The following is a 19533-nucleotide window of genomic DNA, read 5'->3' as shown; positions in this document are numbered from 1 at the left end:
TCGAAAACCGGCACAAGGCAAGGATGCCCTCTCTCACCACTCCTAATCGACATAGTATTGGAAGTTTTGGCCAGGGCAATCAGGCAACAGAAAGGAATAAAGGGTATTCAAATAGGAAAAGAGGAAGTCAAATTGTCTCTGTTCGCAGATGACATGATTGTATATTTAGAAAACCCCACTGTTTTAGCCCAAAATCTCCTTAAGCTGATAAGCAACTTCAGCAGTCTCAGGACAAAAAATCAATGTGCAAAAATCACAAGCATTCCTATACACGAATAACAGACAGAGAGCCAAATCAATAGTGAACTTTCATTCACAATTGGTACAAATAGAATAAAATACCTAAGAATACAACTTACAAGGGATGTGAAGGACCTCTTCAAGGAGAACTACAAACCACTGCACAAGGAAAAAAAGAGGACACAAATAAATGGAAAAACATTCCATGGTCATGGATAGAAAGAATCAATATCATGAAAATGTCCATATTGCCCATGGTAATTTATAGATTCATTGCTATCCCCATCAAGCTACCAATGACTTTCTTCACAGAATTGGAAAAATCTACTTTAAACTTCATATGGAACCAAAAAAGAGCCCGCATAGCCAAGACAATCCTAAGCAAAAAGAACAAAGCTGGAGGTTTCATGCTACCTGACTTCAAACTATACTGAAAACACATTTTTAATGAAAATTATGTTATTGGGTTATAAGACAGGACACATAAAAATAAAATATTTCAGTAAAATTTAATCTTTTATTCAAAATTAGAAATTTTACTTATTAGAAAGTATATTTTTAGTGATTGTCCAAACTGCTAGCCACTATTTATTATTTAAAATCTTTAATATTAAGGAAAATACTTAGTTATGCACTGAATCTCCAAATAGATAAAAAGAATAATCAACTAATGTTTATATCAATTAAAAGAAATTAAAATTCTTATGCAATTAAAAAATTATCTCTCATATTAAGGAAATATAGTACATGCATAATTAATGTTAGCTCCCTTTCCCCATTTCATAAAGAATCATATACCCTCCTCTCACTCTTCCTAAGAAAGCATATGAAAGTTCTAGATATAAAAATCTTAAAGTTTTATCTCCCCTAACATTATTTGATCATAAAGTTCCCTGGTCAGTAGAACATAAGACTTTTTCAAGTTATCCATGAAGTAAAGTGGTTCAGAAATTTTCAGTGGATTAAATCCATCTTCCACCAACTGATGCTTCAATAGTTTGAATGTTCCTGTTGCTTCCATTTTTTCCTGTAAAGCAATTACCAGGATGAGTAGAATCATTTAATAACTATAATATATACATATATAGTTAATACTATAGACTGTAATATTAAATTATGACACTTTATATCTAGTGATCTCTGTATTTTCTAATAATTTAACACTAGAAATAAAAAATGTATTTTAGAATATTAAAATCTTTAGTTTGATTTACCTGTAAACTTTACTTAAATATAAACTCATTCAATATATAAGAATTATGAACATAATAAACTGATTATAATTATGTCTAAAATACATAGGTTATCTCTTCAATTCAATGCCAATATAATATTATGTATAGAGAATGCCATAAGATGCTAAGGAGATAAAAGCCACAAAAGACAGCACTTTCTACTACAGGTACACACAAATGTATCATAAAAAGCAGAATACTATAAGAGCCAGACGGGGTGCAGAATGTTCTAAAACATGGCTTAAATGTACCCAGAGGGGTTACTTGAATGGTCTAAAACTTGAGGTACCTCAGTGAATTTCCAAGGTCCTCACAGGATATCTTGTTTTCAAGAGAAACTCAGTGACATCTGTTAGTCACCAGTCACAAACTACTAGCTCAAGGTTCACAGTTTCAATAGTAATTTGTAATACATTCAATGATGTCATTATCTTTGCAAAATTGGGTTTTTGGTAGTTGCTGGGATAAAAAGCAAGTACAGCCAAAAATCATCATGGAACATGAAATCAGGCTCTCCCTGTCCAGTCCAATCTAATTCCAAGGTCTGAAGAACTGTGGCCCAACTTACATCTCCTTAGTGACTGATTGTGGTTATTTGAAAATGAAATGAAAGCATTTACTTATTTATATGGATTATTTTTCAGGTGGCTACTCATTTGTTAGACCTAAATACTTATCAATTTGTTTTTCCTTAACTAGTGAATAAACAAATGTTTAGGTATTTGTTTTGACCCAAGAGTGCTATGAGACATTAAAGATGCCATGAGTCTAGAAAGTTTAAGAATCTCTGTTTCAAGGTGTTTAAAGGAGATAAGAGTGTATCCCTTTGTGGGAATTTCAGGCATGGATAAACAGTCTGTTTAAGTGAGATGACATGTAGAGACCCTACAACATTCTATGAGTAGCTTGGCCATTTTTATTTATCCTTTTGGACTATTTGAGTCAACTTCACTTTGAACCCCCTTCTCTGATCTCCCTTCCCTCCTCCATCTCCCCTGATCCAACACTGTCATCACAGCCAGATATGGCTGTGCAAGCAAACATATCCTTTTACTCTTTTCTTAAAAATTAGCAGCTCACTGTATTTATACAATTTAGTGTTCTGCCATTTTTAAGCTTAATATTATACAAAGTATATTTTCCTGGGTCCTGTAATTTTCTTCAAAATTGAACTTAGAAAATTGTTTTATAAGGTCTCATTTAATTATCATATTTTAATTAACTTTGCCCTTATTCATGAACTTTTAGAGAATATCAAAATTTTTAACACTAGAAATAAAAAATGTGTTTTAGAATATTAAAATCTTTATACATATTTGATTACTTCCTAAGATGCATTTTGACTAAGTCAAAATATATGCAAACTGTTAAGAGTCTGATCATATATTACCAAATTGTTTTCTAGAGAGGTTATAACAATTTATGTTTCCATGAGCAGAATGAAAGGACCAAGTTCGTTTTATCCCAGCCACACTGAATATTATAGTTTTGTGAATTACTGGCAAAAAGGCTTCTTCCATTTTTTAATTTGTGCTAAATAGATTTGTAATACAATACTTGTTTGACTCATTTTGTCAGAAGTAACTTTTACTTTTGCATTTCTTTTATGAGATCATTTATTACTAACATTCATTTATTAAACAAATATCTGACTGCTGTCAGGCTTTATTTCTAACTATAGTGAATACTCTAATAAACATAACAGTCATGGTCCGTGTTCTTTTTAGGTGCTTAAGGATCCTAAAATACTTTCTAAATTTGTGCAAAGCTGATCTAATCTTCTAAAGTAGTCTTGAGCTAAAACATTTTTTCTATTTAATGAAAGTGAATTTTATGTTGCCTTGGAAATAAACTCTTAAAATATTATTTGTCCTGTCAACTTTCTACTCCATCAAAATATATTACTTATGGGGTTGGGTGAGGATGAGGAGGGACAAGAGGGAGCTCGCTATAGTTGTAAAAGGATAACATGGGGGAAAGATTTTGAAATTATTCATATCTTTACTATGGTCATGAATGCATGAAGTTGCACAGGTGATAAAACTGTATAGAAAATATACGCACACATATAAGTGTAAGTAAAGCAGAATTTTTAATAAGATGGGTAGATTATGTTAACATCCTGGTTGTAACAGATCTGCAAAATGTTATCCTTGGGGGAAACAAGGTGAAGGATATACAAGTTCTCTCTTATTATTTCTTATAACTGCGTGTCAATCTACAACTATCTCAAAAAAATTTCAATAAAAATATATTACTTCTTTTTTCATATTTACTTACCTTTAGTGTTTCAGAGGATTGTTGTTAAAATAATCTGAGACAATGTAAAAACTCAAAATCAAAAAGAGAAATGAAATAGGTATTATGATAGTTCAGAGGATGTGTCCCATTGAATAAGCAGTGACTTGGCTGCAATGATTGCTTGGCAAATACTGAAACCTGAATATGACACAGGTTATTGCTCCGCTAGGAGTCTATTAGTGAAATAACAAGTGTATTCAGAAAAAAAAAATCTGTGTGGTTGGATGTTAAGAGATGATGAGTAATAATTTTGGGAAATTATATTTGAGGCAAAATATTAAATACATGAATGGTTGAATAAATGAGTAAGTAAAGTTACCCAGTAGTTAAGGAAATTTGTTTTCTTTTTACTGTACTTATACCAGTAAGCTAACAAGAGAAGTCCTCATCTCAAAATAAATAAACTCAGAATTTCTCACATGGGGAAGGTCCAGGTGAGGGGGAATTTGGACAGAACAGCAATAAAAATTAAAAGCAGGATTGCCTAAAGCCAGATGCCTTTAGGTTCTGCACACATCTTGCCATCTCTTTGATGTCTCCTTAATGGAACCCAATTCTAGGCACATAGCACCAAATGTCTTTGCAAGATAAAAGTAAGATGTGGTTTTGGATTGCCACCATCACTGGGACCATCATTTTGCTCTGAGGTCCTGACTGAAGAGGAAGAGAGCAATTCTATAATTAGGACAAAGACAGGTACGTCCTAGCATTTCACCATGCCCCCTTTATAATTAGGCTTCAAACATGGCATCGATCTGCATCAACTCTACATGCTACGCCTCTCACATAACTCACATGTTATCTAAAGGATACAATATTATTTTGCAATTAAACTACTTCCTTGTTTACTGTCTTATATTTGATAGTAAACTCCACCACTAAAATTACCTGAATTCTTAAAAATCGTGGACAAGCATAAGCTGGTAAAAATGTTACAACTTGTTCATAAACTTTTTCCAAATCTAAAGATGTATTTGGTTTTAAAATAATAGAAGCCATTCCTGCTCTTCCTTCATAACCTGAAAAAAAGTTTGAAATAGAGTCATTTTTAAGTACCAAATAAACTTTAAAAGATAATTCTGTACATGCTAATTGGCACACATGGAGACATTAAATCTATTTCAGTAATAATAAGACAACAGGAGCATAAACTAGTCTGTATCCTTCCCTGAACATATGATTTACCCCCTAGAAATCATTTAAGGACAGGGAAGGCCAGAGTCTATCTCTAATTGCCTATACTACAGAAATGAAATACATGGAATGGGAAACACTATAAATTACAATGAATTTGCATCCTACCATCACTAAAACAAATATTAAGAAAGAAAACATTTATTTAAAGGCAACTATATTCCAGCAGAAATACATATCCTAAGCTTTAATGTAAAATATGAAGGGCATATTTTTTAAGTTAAGAAACTAGAAACTCATATTTCCATCATTGATTCCAAAAATCATTTAATGCTTATCATGCCACCTGTGGATCTTTACAGGGGTCAGAATGTCCTGGAATCTTTCTTCAACACTCAGTGGCTATTTATTAAGTAATCATTCCCTTCTTCTGCTCTCCTGTCCACACACTCACATCCCTGATCTCCCCTGCACCTAAAAGCATTTGCAGAAAAAATGGAGAATGGCTGTCTTATGACTTCAAATTGGTCACTCTTCTGTGACATTTTCAACATCATGAGACAATCCTCATATGCATAACTATAAGGATAATGAGTCCAAATTTAAAAATAATTTTTATAAAGAGCCATTTTAACTAAAAGTCAGTATTTTTAAACATTTAAAGTAGAACATGTTCTTGTTTAGTGGTATGTACAAACACTAGTCATAAAAAGAAAAATAATAGACTAATAAAAAGCTGTAACTAATTCCAAGCAGTGAGACATTGATCAGAGTTTTCAAGCTTTGCTAAAAAAAAAAAAATACACACAGGCATTAAAATTCAGTTGGTACCTTTCCCCTGATGTGATCATGAACTTTGTTAGCTTGGTCAAGGGGCATTACTTGCCAAGACAATAATAAAATCTTTATCTTAATACACAAAAATTAAAATGTTGAATTAGCAAGACTGTTGCAAAACTAGAGAATAGTGGTAATTCTATTCTAAGAATCTTTCCAAAATCTGAAATATATTTATACCTGATATAGCCACACCATAGACGTTCGCTTCCTGTATGAAATCCAACATTCCAATAACATCAGCAACCTCAGTGGTTGCGACATTTTCTCCTTTCCATCTAAATGAAAAAAATCAAATTCCAGTTAGTGCACCTGTATTTGAAAAACTAGGTACCCAGTTTCAGTTTTAGTGTCTTGCATTTGGCACTGTGCAAGCACCTACTGACCAACATAATTGTAGTTTTCAAGATGAAAGGCATTTCTAAGAAAGCACTTTGTTGGTATTTCAACAAAATCAGCATTGGTCTTTTAGTCAAAATTACTTTATATCTCATTGTATAAACTACCTTCTATGTTTTATAATATACATAAAAATAAAATAACTACAAGGATTATCATTACAAAAATATTATTTTGTAAAATAACAATGAAGTGTGAAACATTCCTTTTCTCTGGTGATAAGAATTGAAAGCAAAGCTCTAGTTGTCTTTTAGGACACTGACCCACTTCAGTTTCTAGGTGTTAACCCCTTTGACTCTGACCCACTTCAATTTCTAGGTGTTAACCCCTTTGACTCCTTTAATGCTTCTGAATGAATATTTTGTTTTAATTGAAATAATTTTATATAAAGTGAGCTTATAACACAGTACAAGAAGGCAAGGATGTAGGAAGTTACTTATTCATTCAAGTCATTGGACTAGTAAAGCAAAATAATTTCATAGGCCTAGAATAATCTTAGGGATTTAAAAAAGGAAATATGAGAAAGGGGATTTTTGCTGCTTCAAAATTTTTATCATTAGGCCAAGAATTAGACTACAGTTGACCAAACTGGCTTTCTGTTTTAACCCTACCATTTATATTTTACATCTGTCTGCCAGCTTTATTTCCTTAAAAAGGAGCTCACTGATTTGTTCTAAACTGATTCACTAAAATAATCATAAAACTTTACATCAAAATTGAACTTGTGGTTCAGTCTAGAAACAGATGGCCAATAAATGTTTTAATGAGGAGACATGGAGATAAAAGGGCTCTGTCTGCCCTGAAAGCTAAAGCATATGTGGTCTCTGATGTTTCTATAGAAGCATGGTTCACAATTACAGAACAAGCTATGGATCCCATAACATTTCATACCTGAAAGTGTCTCCAGTACGGTCCCAAAAATAAAGGAAATTGTCCTGATCCTGGACTATTAAGTCTCCAGTGTTAAGGTAAACATCTCCCTTCTTAAAAACATCACAAAGCAATTTGTCTTTTGTGTGCTTGTAAGGTCCAGCATAGCCAAAGAAGGGATTTTTTGCATTCACTCGAGAAATGAGAAGTCCAGGTTCTCCTGCAAGAAAGAACGACATTTTTGCAGCCATCTGATTAAAACTATTGTTACACACACCATGCATGTATCTATATTATATCTGGCCAGCACAACCAATGCTGCTTAACTCAGCTTCCTCTGAACCTATTTCTGTATTTGACATCATTTACCCTTGGTGCCTATATCCAGCACATCCTTTCATAGATTACCACAAATACAAATTACTTTGGAAAAACTAATAAAAAGGGAATTGAATGGAAAGAAAAGCCTCATTAGATTTCTTATACTTCCCAGGTGGATAGACCAACGGCTATTTTTGTTTTGGATTATGTAGATGTTATCATAGATAATATTGAAATTTGTTATATATAAATGTGATAAGAATTGAAAGCAATCACTGCTCTGGAAGTCTTCAAGGCTATTGTCCACTTGCTATGCCTGCTGTAAAGTGATGCAGTGTTCATGTGGCTAGATGAAGTTGGAGTCCAGCAAACTATAATACAGAGTGATTTCTGTCTTTTTAATGCTCTTAAAAAAAATAACTCTCACTCTGTGACCCAGGCTGGAGTGCAGTGGCATGATCATGGCCCACCACAGCCTTGACTTCCCAGACTCAACCGATCCTCCCACCTCAACTTCCCAAGTAGCTGGGCTGCAGATGCATGCCACTAGGCCCAGCTAATTTTGTAATTTTTTTGTAGACACGAGGTCTCACCAGGTTGCCCAGCTGATCTAGAACTCTTGGGCTTAAGCCATCCTCCCACCTCAGCCTCCAAAAGTGTTGGGATTACTGGCGTGAGCCACCGCACCCAGCCAACAGTCTTTACTCGACTCCCATTTCTCCCACTCCTGGGCATTCTGGCTTTCAAGGGCACATAGGTCACTGGCCAAAGCAAATCTTCTCTGCCCCAGCAGTCTGATAGCATCATCATCATCATCATCATCATCATATCATCATATCACCAACACCATCATATCATCATCATCACCATCATTATCATCATCACCACACTTATACCTATTGAGCACTTTTTGGGTAATAGTCATGATTCTGAGTGTTTTACATATGTAATCCATTTAATTCTCATCACAAACCTATAAGAAAGGCCCAGATAATATCTTCATTTTAAGGTGAAAAAACTGAGGCGTAAAAAAAGGAATTTGCCCAATGTCATACAGCTGTCAAATGCAGGAGTCGGAGTATATATATATATATATATATATATATATACACACATATATATATATATCCAGGTACATCTGACTCCAAAGCCTTACCTCTGTGATATATTCTGTCAGTCTACATTCCCTATATTTCAGAATTTTTCAAGACTCTTACATCGGCCGGGCGCGGTGGCTCACGCCTGTAATCCCAGCACTTTGGGAGGCCGAGGCGGGTGGATCACGAGGTCAGGAGATCGAGACCATCCTGGCTAACACAGTGAAACCCCGTCTCTACTAAAAATACTAAAAATTAGCCGGGCGTGGTGGCGGGCGCCTGTAGTCCCAGCTACTCGGGAGGCTGAGGCAGGAGAACGGCGTGAACCCAGGAGGCGGAGCTTGCAGTGAGCCGAGATGGCGCCACTGCACTCCAGCCTGGGCGACAGAGCAAGACTCCGTCCCAAAAAAAAAAAAAAAAAAAGACTCTTACATCTCCCTTAAAACTTACGTTTTTTTTTTCTTTTTTAGGACACAGGTGACAGTTTCTTTTCTGACAAACTAATTGTTGCAAATGTTTAAATAGGTCACAGTGTATTCATATCTTTCCTGTCTGGGCATAATTTACATTGTGAAGACACAATGCCTTAATGGAAAAAATACTGAGTAGCTCATAATGAGAATTCCAAAATAGAAAAACAGATATTTGGGGTCAACCAGCTTTTTAAGAAACCCTGAGGTTACATAAGCACAGTTCTGGGATTCAAGTTTTAACATCAGATATTACTATAATTGTAAGAAATAGAACAGTAGAAAAGTGCACTTAAGTTCTCTGCACTCTGCTCAGAAATTATTTTCCCATGGGCAGTGTCTACAGAATAGAATTGGAGAAACATATTTGATAAATGCCAGTAGGCTTGAAATTCAGAGATTTGGGAGATTTGTTTTTTAATAGACAAAGTTTGCATTTTTTTTTTTTAGTCTTTCAGCTACCAGAAAATAAAAACAGGTTTGTCACCTTATCTTCACATTTGAAGTAAAGATTTAGGAAGCCACTTCTGAAATGTAGTTTCAACATATTTTAAGGCAATACAAATTAATTTTGGCTTGATTTATCCATACTGGATCTCTAAACAATTCTAAGTGCACATCTCTATATTTTATTTTCTAATTTGATTATATGCAGCAGCAAGTTAATTGAAGTACTTGCTTTCATGAAAATTTCTAACCTAAAATTGTAAGAAAGTCTACCTTGGTAGAGAAGGGAGGGGAGTGAGAGGGAGAAGCTGAGGAGAGGAAAGTAACAAGCCACATACCAGGTCCCCCAGGAATATATATATACATCCCATTTAATTGTCCACAATAACCTCACTTAATAAATATTGTCACTTGTACTTTACATATGAAGAAAATAAGACTTAGGTTGAGTAATCTGTCTAAAGTTGCACCATTTCTAAGTGTCAGAGACCACGTTTAAATCCAAGTTGGCCTGACTTTACATTATATTTAGAATGATAAATTAATTCACTAATTTCTATATTATAGTTTGGCAATATAGGACATTAGAAATTTGCCACTGTTCATGCTACAAGTGGTGGATTAAGAATAGTATGAGCCAAATAGTTACCACTTTTGTATTTTAATAATTTGCCATCTGAGTGATCCCTCTAGGGCTCTTAACATTTAATAGTAAAATTGTTCCACCTGCATTAAAATTCCAAAGTTAAATTATACAGTGGACCTAGTCATCCTCTCCTTTTGAAATTCACTAATAATCACAGTGGGCCCTCCATATCCATGGTTTCACATCTGTGGATTTAACCAACCTTGGATAGAAAATATTTGGTAAAAAAGATAAAATAATAATACAACAATAAAAAATACAAATAAAAAATACCATATGACCCTATTTATGTAGCATTTACATTGTATTAGGTATTATAAGCAACCTGTCTAAAGTATACAGGAGGATGTGCACACCTCATAGGCAAATACTGTATCATTTTATATAAGGAACAAACATCCATGAATTTTGGTGTCTACCCAGGGTCCTGGAACCAATCCCCCAAGGAGACCAAGGGATGTCTGTATACAGGAGATCAGAAACTTTGCTTGAGGAGATGTCTTCAAATAGAAGTCTTACCTTTTTTCACATGAATACACCAACCCTGTTCATTTCTCATGGGTTCATCTTTCTGAAAGTCATACTTTATTAAGTCAAAAGTGGAAAGAAGCTGCAAAAAAAAAAAATCAAACAAATAGAAACAAGCATTTAGTTACTTGTGCAATGACATCTACTGTAGTAGACCATGCTAATTGAAATAAATAATTGGAATATGGAGTTATTAAAACAACTTTTACTGAAGAAAAATTAAATAAATATTTAAAAATCAAAACTAAAGGTATTAGTAAACAGCAGTCATTTACCAGTATTTACTTTCATTTCTTTTGTGGTACACTTTACTTAGCAAAACGCTACTAATTTTAATCGAGATACTGAAACAATCCAGGCATTCAATTATATACTCTGTTAATTGCAGGCAAAAGGACCATTTTCTGCAGCCATTTATTTAAAATAGCCCTTGAAATGAAAAGTTTTAATAGAACTAAAATGGAAGCATATTAATTCAAAAATTGTGTTATTTTTTCCTCACAGTATCTAAAAAAAAAAAAAGCCAAAACACATCAAATGCCTAAAACGTATGTTTACTTGACAGCCACTTTGTCCTTTTCCCCTAAGCCTTTCCCCTGAGCCTTTCACTTTAATGCTCCTAAACTAACATTCAGTGCTTCTCCACACTCTTTTGGTGTGAGATGATAAATTTATTAGAAAACTCCCATCACATCAAGAACCAAAAATTGGATGTCTCCTCTCATCCCCAAATATTTTCAGCTACTCTGCTCCTATCATGTCCATATTATCACATCATGCAGGCTCATTTGTCCACTAAATTCTCACCCTGGAAGAGAACTGCAGACTGGTTTAGTCCAAACTCCTATTTTGTTTTGTTTGTTTTTGAGACAGTGTCTCACTCTGTCACCCAGGCTACAGTGCAGTGATGAGAACTTGTCTCACTGCAACCTCTGCCTCCCAGGCTCAAGCAATCCTACCACCTTAGCCCTCCATGCAGCTGGGCTTACAGGTGTGAGCCACTTCGCCCAACCCTCCTCATTTTTATTCTGTAAGAAAATTGAGGTTCTACTCAGCAATCAAACAAGTTCAGTTAGAAAATGGTAAACTAACATGAATGTAATAAAATGAAGTGAGATAAAATAATAATAAGGAAAGATGAATGGGGGGAAAGCAGGAGAAGAGAAATGAACAAATATAGAACAAATAAGTGGGAAAAGATAAGATGATTGAGATAGATGCAATAGTATTATTTATCATCAAAGACTAAATACAAATACCTCTGGTTCTTAGCATTAGTAAAATAAGCATGTAACTTGAATCACAACTCATTATTTGAATTAAAATATAAATGAGAGCAATTAATATTGATTGGGCACCAACTATATGCTGGACACTGTGCTAAGTGTTTAAGAGTTCCATTTAATGTAATCATCGAAACATCCTATGATGTAGAAATTAATATTATCCTATTTTAGGATTAGAACCAATGAAAGAGGCAGCAAAGCAAATATATTGTTATTCTAGATATAAAGACTGTTTATTAACACACGAACTTGCATCTTGTTGGTCTTTGTCTGTAATTGGGATAACAGGATATTGGCCACTTGCCTAATGGCTAGTAGAAAGAAAGAGTCCAGAAGTTCCGGGACTGCCTTTATCATCTTGGCCAAACAAAAACAGAGCCCTGTTCATTACTTATTCTTTTCTCTCCTGTTTTAACATGCTTTGTTTTTTGGAAAATTTGCCCAGTGACTTGTGATGTCAGCTTTAGTGTTATTTCTTTTAGATTAATTGGGCAACTGTGTGTGGGTGAGATTCATTCCACAGCAAATTACTGTTTAGTGTGTCTGTTATCAGAAAAAGGGGACTTGATAGTCAGAAATTGAATAATTTTATAATTCAAATGCAATTAAATATATCACAGCATTTTCTAGAAGTACTCTGGAGCAGAGGATTAATGCTCAACTAGAAATATTTCCATTCTCCTTCCTGCCTTCAAGAGGTCCTCATGATATTACAAAAATGGCTGCAATATAATACAAATTTAAAAAATAGATGCCACACCTTAAAATCTCCCAAATGTACATGTTTATGTATGTGTATATGTGTACATGTCTGGAACACAGCTGCAGGGGGTCCCATTCAAAACATGGGGTCCCATTCATAGCAGAACTGTGCAATGCACACACACTTATGTGGCTCTATGCATTGGCCCTGGGAGATTTTATCCACACCTACGTATCTTTATAGATTCAGATTTGTAAATTTATGAGTTGGAAAAGGAACGCAAAGTTAACTTCCTTGATTAATACATGAGGAAACTCTGAACTGAGAGAAAAGTAACTTGTCAAAGTCACGAAGTGAAATAGTAGTAGAGTCAGGAATAGAGTTATCAGTCCCTGTGTAGTAAAGAATTTAACCTTGCCCCCAAAAGAGGTCCTGGCTTCTGGGAGGTGATCTCTAAGTCCTTGGAATGTCATTCTTAATAGAGTAGTACATTTTTTTGTCTAAAACGTTTGGGCAACTAGATGGTAACAATATGATTTAGAATGGGGTCTCTGAGGCACATGAAAAATGTGAGGTAGGCCGGGGGCTTTGGATCACCCAGCTTGACCTCCCAAGGGGCAGGAGATGGAAGTAAGCTATGTGAGCAGTCAACCCGAATTACACAACCAAGCCGCCAGAAAGATTGGACATCAAGGCTCCTATGAGCGTCCCCATTTGGCACCAGTTCGTGCGTATTATTATACAATTCCAGGAAAGTAATGCTGTTCTGACTCCACAACACAGCATAACTGGAAGCTTCACCCTTGGTACCCTCCTGGATTCTGCCTTACGTATGACATCCCTGGGCTGATTATAATCTAGATCCTTTAGCTGTAATAAGCTGAGTTTTGTGAGTCCTTTTAGCAAATTATCAAACCTGAGAGTGGTCTTTGGGACTCCTGAAATTGTGTCAGAAATGGGAGTGGTCTTGTGGGGACTGTTCTCTTATTTTGAAGTTGTCTAACTTTCCTCATCCCTAAAAGACACCTACTTTTAAGGCAATAAAACAGCTTAGGAAAATGGCTAAAGAAATGAGCCATTTTATTAATCTCATATATTATTTTAAAATTTAAGTTTAGATGGTAAATTTTAAATTCCATTGTTATCTATGGATTTGCCAATATGACAGGTAGGAGAATAACCATTTCTTCCTTTCCTCCCTCCCTACTCCCATTTTTGTTAGTGTTATAATTATTTTTACATTGTCAGGTTTTATTCCATGTATAAACAATTCAGAGTTGTTCAATCTTCTACGTGTGAATTGATCCAATGTTCACCATCAGGCATTTTAACTGAAGGTGATTCTTTCATTTCTAAGTTATGGTTTATCTTCAAGTTGGCCATGATTTTTCATTCAGTGAATTTTACAAAGAAATATTGCATTCCTATAAATATGCAGGTATTATAGTTTCTGATTTCTTAAAACTTTGAGAAAACCTCTTTGTTGACTTGATACTTGAGAAGCAACTTAGCCAGAACAAAAATTCTTAAGTGAAGCCAATTCTTTCCTTTTTTTCTAGCCTTGAGTGTTTTATTTTGAGAATGCCTGAGATGTTTCCCACCCTCACCTGTGTTACATTTTGCTCATCCTTTGCTTTTGCTACCTCAAAATCTCCTTTTGGTTCTTTTGTTTCATAATTTTACCAGGATATATTTTTCTGATAATTATTCTACCCCATATAGTGTACTCTTCTGCTAAAGATTCAAGTTTTTACCTTAAGGAAATTTTCCTCTATTAGGGTAGAAATAATTATTTTTTTCTTTGATCTGTTCTTTTCTGCAGGAACACCAATTAAGGACACATCAGATCATTGTCTATGTTTTCAAAATCCTTTTTCTTAATTTTTAAATTATCATTTGCTTGCTCTTTTTATTGTGTTTGTGGGACTCCTTAATTCCACTCATCTTTCTCCCTAACAACGTTTACATTCCTTTTATTTTATGTGATGCTCATTTGTGTAATATTTACATTTTTTCCTCTATTTTTTTCTTTGAGCTGAGCATGCTTACTTTTTAGTTCATTTTGTTTATTTATGTTTCTCCTTGATCCTTTTTCTTTTCTGAGCTCTTATTTTTAAAGAGAATATTATTGCAAGTTTTCAAGCCTGTGAGTAATTGTTTTTCTAAACATTTCCTGGTCGTTTTGGGGAACTTACTATTTTGATGTGCATTCATTTTTTTTTCCAGCTGCCTTTCATTTAGATTCATTTTCTTTTTCCGAGCTTTATTTCATCTATGTATAAAATGTGCATTCATTTTTTTCAGCTGCCTTTTATTTAGATTCATTTTCTCCCTTTTTTCAAGCTTTATCTATGTATTTTATGTTTGTCTCTTCCTAGTTACTTTCCCCAGGTGAAAATACTACAGAAAAAGAGAAAGCACTTCATAATTCTACTTGAGTTTGTCTCTCAAATATGTTGTCACTAAATTTTTTATATAGTTTGCCCTGGGAGAATATGTGGGACAATATCTCTTCAGTTTTATGCATTAAAATAGTAAGTGTAGCACATAAAGAAAATGGGTTATAGGAGCTCTGTGTTGCTGCCTTATCTTTCTCCTTCACTTGTAACATTTTATCTCTAGAGGCTGCTTCCCTCCCAGATAATAAGCATGAGCCTCCATTAGGTTAGCATTTTTGAGAGACATTTATCAAATCTCCTCTCTTAATTATGAGATAATCATTGAACAAAATTTTTCTAATTACCTGCTATCTAACAAAACAACATGTGAATAAAATGATAAAAGACAGACTAGAAGTCATACAGTATTAGGCACAACTTTGTTTTTTCATTTCCAAACTGAAAAAGGAAACTAAAATGAGTTGAAAATCAGAGGTTTTCCGAATAAATTGAAGACAATCATGACTTTTTATATGATTGACATTATTACAGTTGACAGAAAATTTAAAGCATTAGAAAATTATAATAAAGTCAGTAATATAAAATACAAATCATCATACCCTTGTTGGTTGCTTTAGAATGACTCAGCTTCACAAAGGGGCTCAATATCAATACCAAATTTGTAATGGAACCAGTGCAATTAATTGAGAAAATTAACTGCAAGGAATGTAAAACTCAGTAAAATCAGCACTTACTTTCCCCAAAATGCTTTTGTTCAGAATAAAGTGCATTTCTGAGATGTCAACTATACCCTCAAAGTTCTAAAAGAATGCATTATAAAAATAGTTTGCACCTTCTTTTGGTTTAGAGCATTACTGTGATTTACACCAGCTTTGAATGGGCAACTAGACTGAAAAAGTGAGCTGCTGTGGCATGAAAAACACATGTCTGCCGATTACTTCCAGATACTGAAAAAATCACCATGGATTAGAAAAGCAAATACTTTGTTGCTTCCAGGTGTTCTTTGAGGTATGGCAGTTTATTATACAGAAAACTTCACCTATAAAACTAAAGCAGTTAGGGATGAAAGTGACAAAAAAGCACCAAAGTTCGCATTATGGGATTCTTAAAGATCTCTTCAAAAGCAGTTCTAAATATGGCTTGAGTAGGGTGCTCTGGAAATGTCAAAAGCAATGCTATAGGATAGTGCTACTTTCAGGGAACAGGTGAGGCCACTAAGGAAACACACCTGAGGAGAGAGATTATCAACCAAAAACTTTCCTCATACATGTATGTCTGTAGGAAGTACTTTCGTTCTTGCACTATTACGTCAGGTTTGGAGTCAAAAAATGAGTTGGGAAGTTTTTTCTCCTTCTGCATTATCTGGAAGAGTTCGTAAGAAAGGAATTATTTGCTCTTTGAATATTCATTATCCTGAGTGGGAAAGCTATCTGAAATTAAGGGAAGATGTTGGAGTATGAATTTATTTCATTTAGTGTGATAAAATAATTCTTGAGTCAATATTAGTAAGTTGTACATTTCTAGAAATTTATCCAATTCATCTAATAATTTCAAGTTTATTGATATGAACTTATTCAACATATCCTCTTTTACTGTCTTAATGTCTAAAGTATCAGCAGCAATGTTCCCTTTTCCATTCCTGATATTATTTGTGCCTTCTATCAATCAGAATCGATTTACTTTTTAAAAATTCTATTTCTATTTATTTTTGTATTCATCACCAAACATTTTTTCTGTCATTAATTTCTGCTCTTTATTATTTCCTTCCTTTTATTTCCTTTGAGTTTATTTTAGTTGTCCTTTTAAAAATTAACTTATAGAGATGGTTACTGAGCTCCATCCAATTTTCAGCTATTCTTGGCTAAGTGCACAAGTTTTTTAATGTAACATTTTTCTTTATGATTTAGCTCATAGTATCTTGTAATTTCTATTATGGTTTTTTCTTTGATGAATGGAAATTTAGAAATGTTTTATTTCCAAATATATAGGAGGTTATCTAGTTGTCTTTTAAAAAAATTATTTCTACCAACAATTAAACTGTTTTCAGAGAGCATAATTTATATATATTCAATCCTTTGAAATTTGTTGGAATTACCTAACTGGCCCAGTAACTTTTGTAAATGTTTCAAAAGTGCTTGAATAAAATAGATATACAGCAGTTGTTAGATACAGGGTCTTTCATATGTCGATTAGTGGTTTCTTATTATAGAAGTTTACTGAAGATGTATTTTCTCTTGCAGCTATATCAGTTTTGCTTTACAAAGGTTGAGACTGCTATCTTTATTTTTGCCTTTATTCTTAAAAAATTATTGTTGAGTATAAGTTCCACTTTGACAGTTATTTTTTCCAAGCCAGTGGAAGGTAAATGTCCACTGTCTTTTGTGTTTTGTGGTTGCTACTGAGAAATCAGCTGTCAATCTTCTCCTCCTAAAAAGTTGGTTTATTTGGCTACTTTTAAGATTTTAGTGCTATCTTAATATAGTTTAAAAATTATTAAAAGCCTGTATAGAATTGAGTGGTATAAACGATGAAAGATAAATAGAAATAGTGGAATAAAAACACTCAAGGAAAATGGAAAGAGTCAAATTAATATATATGGAAAGAGTCAAATTAATATATATCAGGGCCTATGCTTGCTATTTATAAATTATATCATTAAATTTGGAAACTGAACAGGAAAAGGCATCATTATGGCGATATGAGAGAGAAAATACAGAAGATAACTGAGGTTCACATAACCTATAGCACTGTCTCTCACACTGAGGCCACTACTCTACTTCTAGAAATTCTCAAATTAAAAAAAAAAAAGGTGATAATATTTACCACAATTTACACGCATAGTATCTAGAAGAGTGCTGGCAGACCACAAGGTGTTCCTTTTTTTTTTTTTTTTTTTTTTTTGAGACAGAGTCTCGCTCTGTCACCCAGGCTGGAGTACAGTGGCGCGATCTCTGCTCACTGCAAGCTCCACCTCCTGGGTTCATGCCATTCTCCTGCCTCAGCCTCCCAAGTAGTTGGGACTACAGGTGTCTGCCACTACGCCCGTCTAATTTTGTTTTTGTATTTTTAGTAGAGACAGGGTTTCACTGTGTTGGCCAGGATGGTCTCGATCTCCTGACCTCGTGATCTGCCCACCTCGGCGTCCCAAAGTGTTGGGATTACAGGTATGAGCCACCGCACCAATGTATTTCTTTAATAAGGAAAATGCTGTACTTACTTTGTAAAACAAATTTGTTCTCCCAATTGCTCCAATTTTCCCAGTGTAGTTCATGAAAGATATGCTTGATTCGGTAGCTGCATAAAGTTCACACACCTTTATATTTCCAAATCTGTCTAAAAATTCTCTCCATACATCACTCCGTATGCCATTTCCAATTGCCAAACGCACCTTATGATCCTTTTCTCCTTCTCTCTGTTAGAAGAAAATGTTTTACTTGTAATTAATTCCAGTTTCTAATTCTTTATTATTATTTAAATGAAAAATATCATAGATGTAAACTGCATATGTGCAATAACAGAAGGGAAGTTAAAATATGTGTATAAGTCTATTGCAGAACTGTGTCCAAATTCTAATGAAAGTAACACTGGTCAAGAATAATACAGTTTGTGTTTTTCCATATCTGGGAACAGCTCATTCTAAATTGCAGATCACTAAAGGCTTTTTTTTGGGTAAATGTCAGGTAAGGAAGAAAGCATTTTCCAGGAAGAAAAAAATCATTACTTTGATAACATGAAACATACTTAAGTTTGGATGTCCAGGCTTAGCAGTAATTAGCTATACAATTCTGAACAAGATGTTGACTCCTACCTCTGATTCTCAATTTATTCATCTATTTTAAAAAAGATAATAATACATGTCTTCCTTATATACTGTAGTGTATAGTTAATACGCAGTGCTTAACATAGAGTAAATGACAATTTGAGGCCACAGAATCAAAGTAATATTTGACTTGTAAATATTATGGCAACTATATGTAATTATTGTTTTAGAATGTGCAATATTCTCACATTTTTACTTTTCGTTCATATTTTAGACTTAAAGGAAGATACAGGATTCTATTTTGTTCTATATCTAATAAGTAATGTTTTAACTAACATGAACTTTTACACTCACCTAAAATTAGAGTAAAAATATATTATCAGTGTAGTCACAATAAATCCATTATTTGCTCTGATTACCTCCATCATCACCAAAAAATGCAAAATAGCAAGATGTAATAATAAATCAGCAACAACAATAAAATAGAGAAATTGGCTTCTTTGGCACCCATAATTTAAAATGATTAATGGATCACATTATTTATTTCAGTTTCTTCTCTAAACACCATTTAAATGGTTTTAAAGTCAAGATTTTAATCTATGAATTCTCAAGAATAAAGAGAAGTGAGTTGAGAGGTAATTTTGGAAACTGAAAAGTGAAGAGATAAAAGGACATGTGATTGAGCAGAACGGATAAGGCTGAAATCTAAGCCTGCAGGTAAGCACTCGACAAGGGTTCCTGAAAGTGTCAAGCAAGCATCAAAAAGAATGAGGAAAGCAGAAAGCTTGGCAGGAAATTTGTTTCAGAAGCAGTTGTATAACTAAATATCTACATACAGACAAAGCATCTGGGAGTTTGCC

General features: G+C 34.0%; 1 protein-coding gene across 14 annotated transcripts in view; it reads right to left on the bottom strand.

Moving 5' to 3' along the window:
- Nucleotides 1–737: 737 nt before the first annotated feature.
- Nucleotides 738–19533, bottom strand: part of SLC27A6 (solute carrier family 27 member 6) — a 68528-nt gene continuing 49732 nt past the window's right edge. For 13 of the 14 annotated variants that reach the window (XM_055389325.2, XM_055389321.2, XM_055389324.2 and 10 more), the window contains 6 exons: nt 18131–18325; nt 10517–10607; nt 7038–7236; nt 5928–6025; nt 4665–4795; nt 738–1267 (listed from right to left, as the gene is read on the bottom strand). In XM_055389325.2, coding sequence (XP_055245300.2) covers nt 1091–1267; nt 4665–4795; nt 5928–6025; nt 7038–7236; nt 10517–10607; nt 18131–18325 — 891 coding nt within the window. In that variant the 3' untranslated portion in view covers nt 738–1090. Of the gene's footprint in view, nt 1268–3755; nt 3807–4664; nt 4796–5927; nt 6026–7037; nt 7237–10516; nt 10608–18130; nt 18326–19533 lie in introns of all 14 variants that reach the window. The other variant, XM_055389326.2, reaches the window with a different exon arrangement.

Source organism: Gorilla gorilla, chromosome 4 (assembly GCF_029281585.2).
Source record: "Gorilla gorilla gorilla isolate KB3781 chromosome 4, NHGRI_mGorGor1-v2.1_pri, whole genome shotgun sequence".
In the NCBI taxonomy this organism is placed as follows: Eukaryota; Metazoa; Chordata; class Mammalia; order Primates; family Hominidae; genus Gorilla; species Gorilla gorilla.
This window is presented reverse-complemented; position numbering and strand designations above follow the sequence as displayed.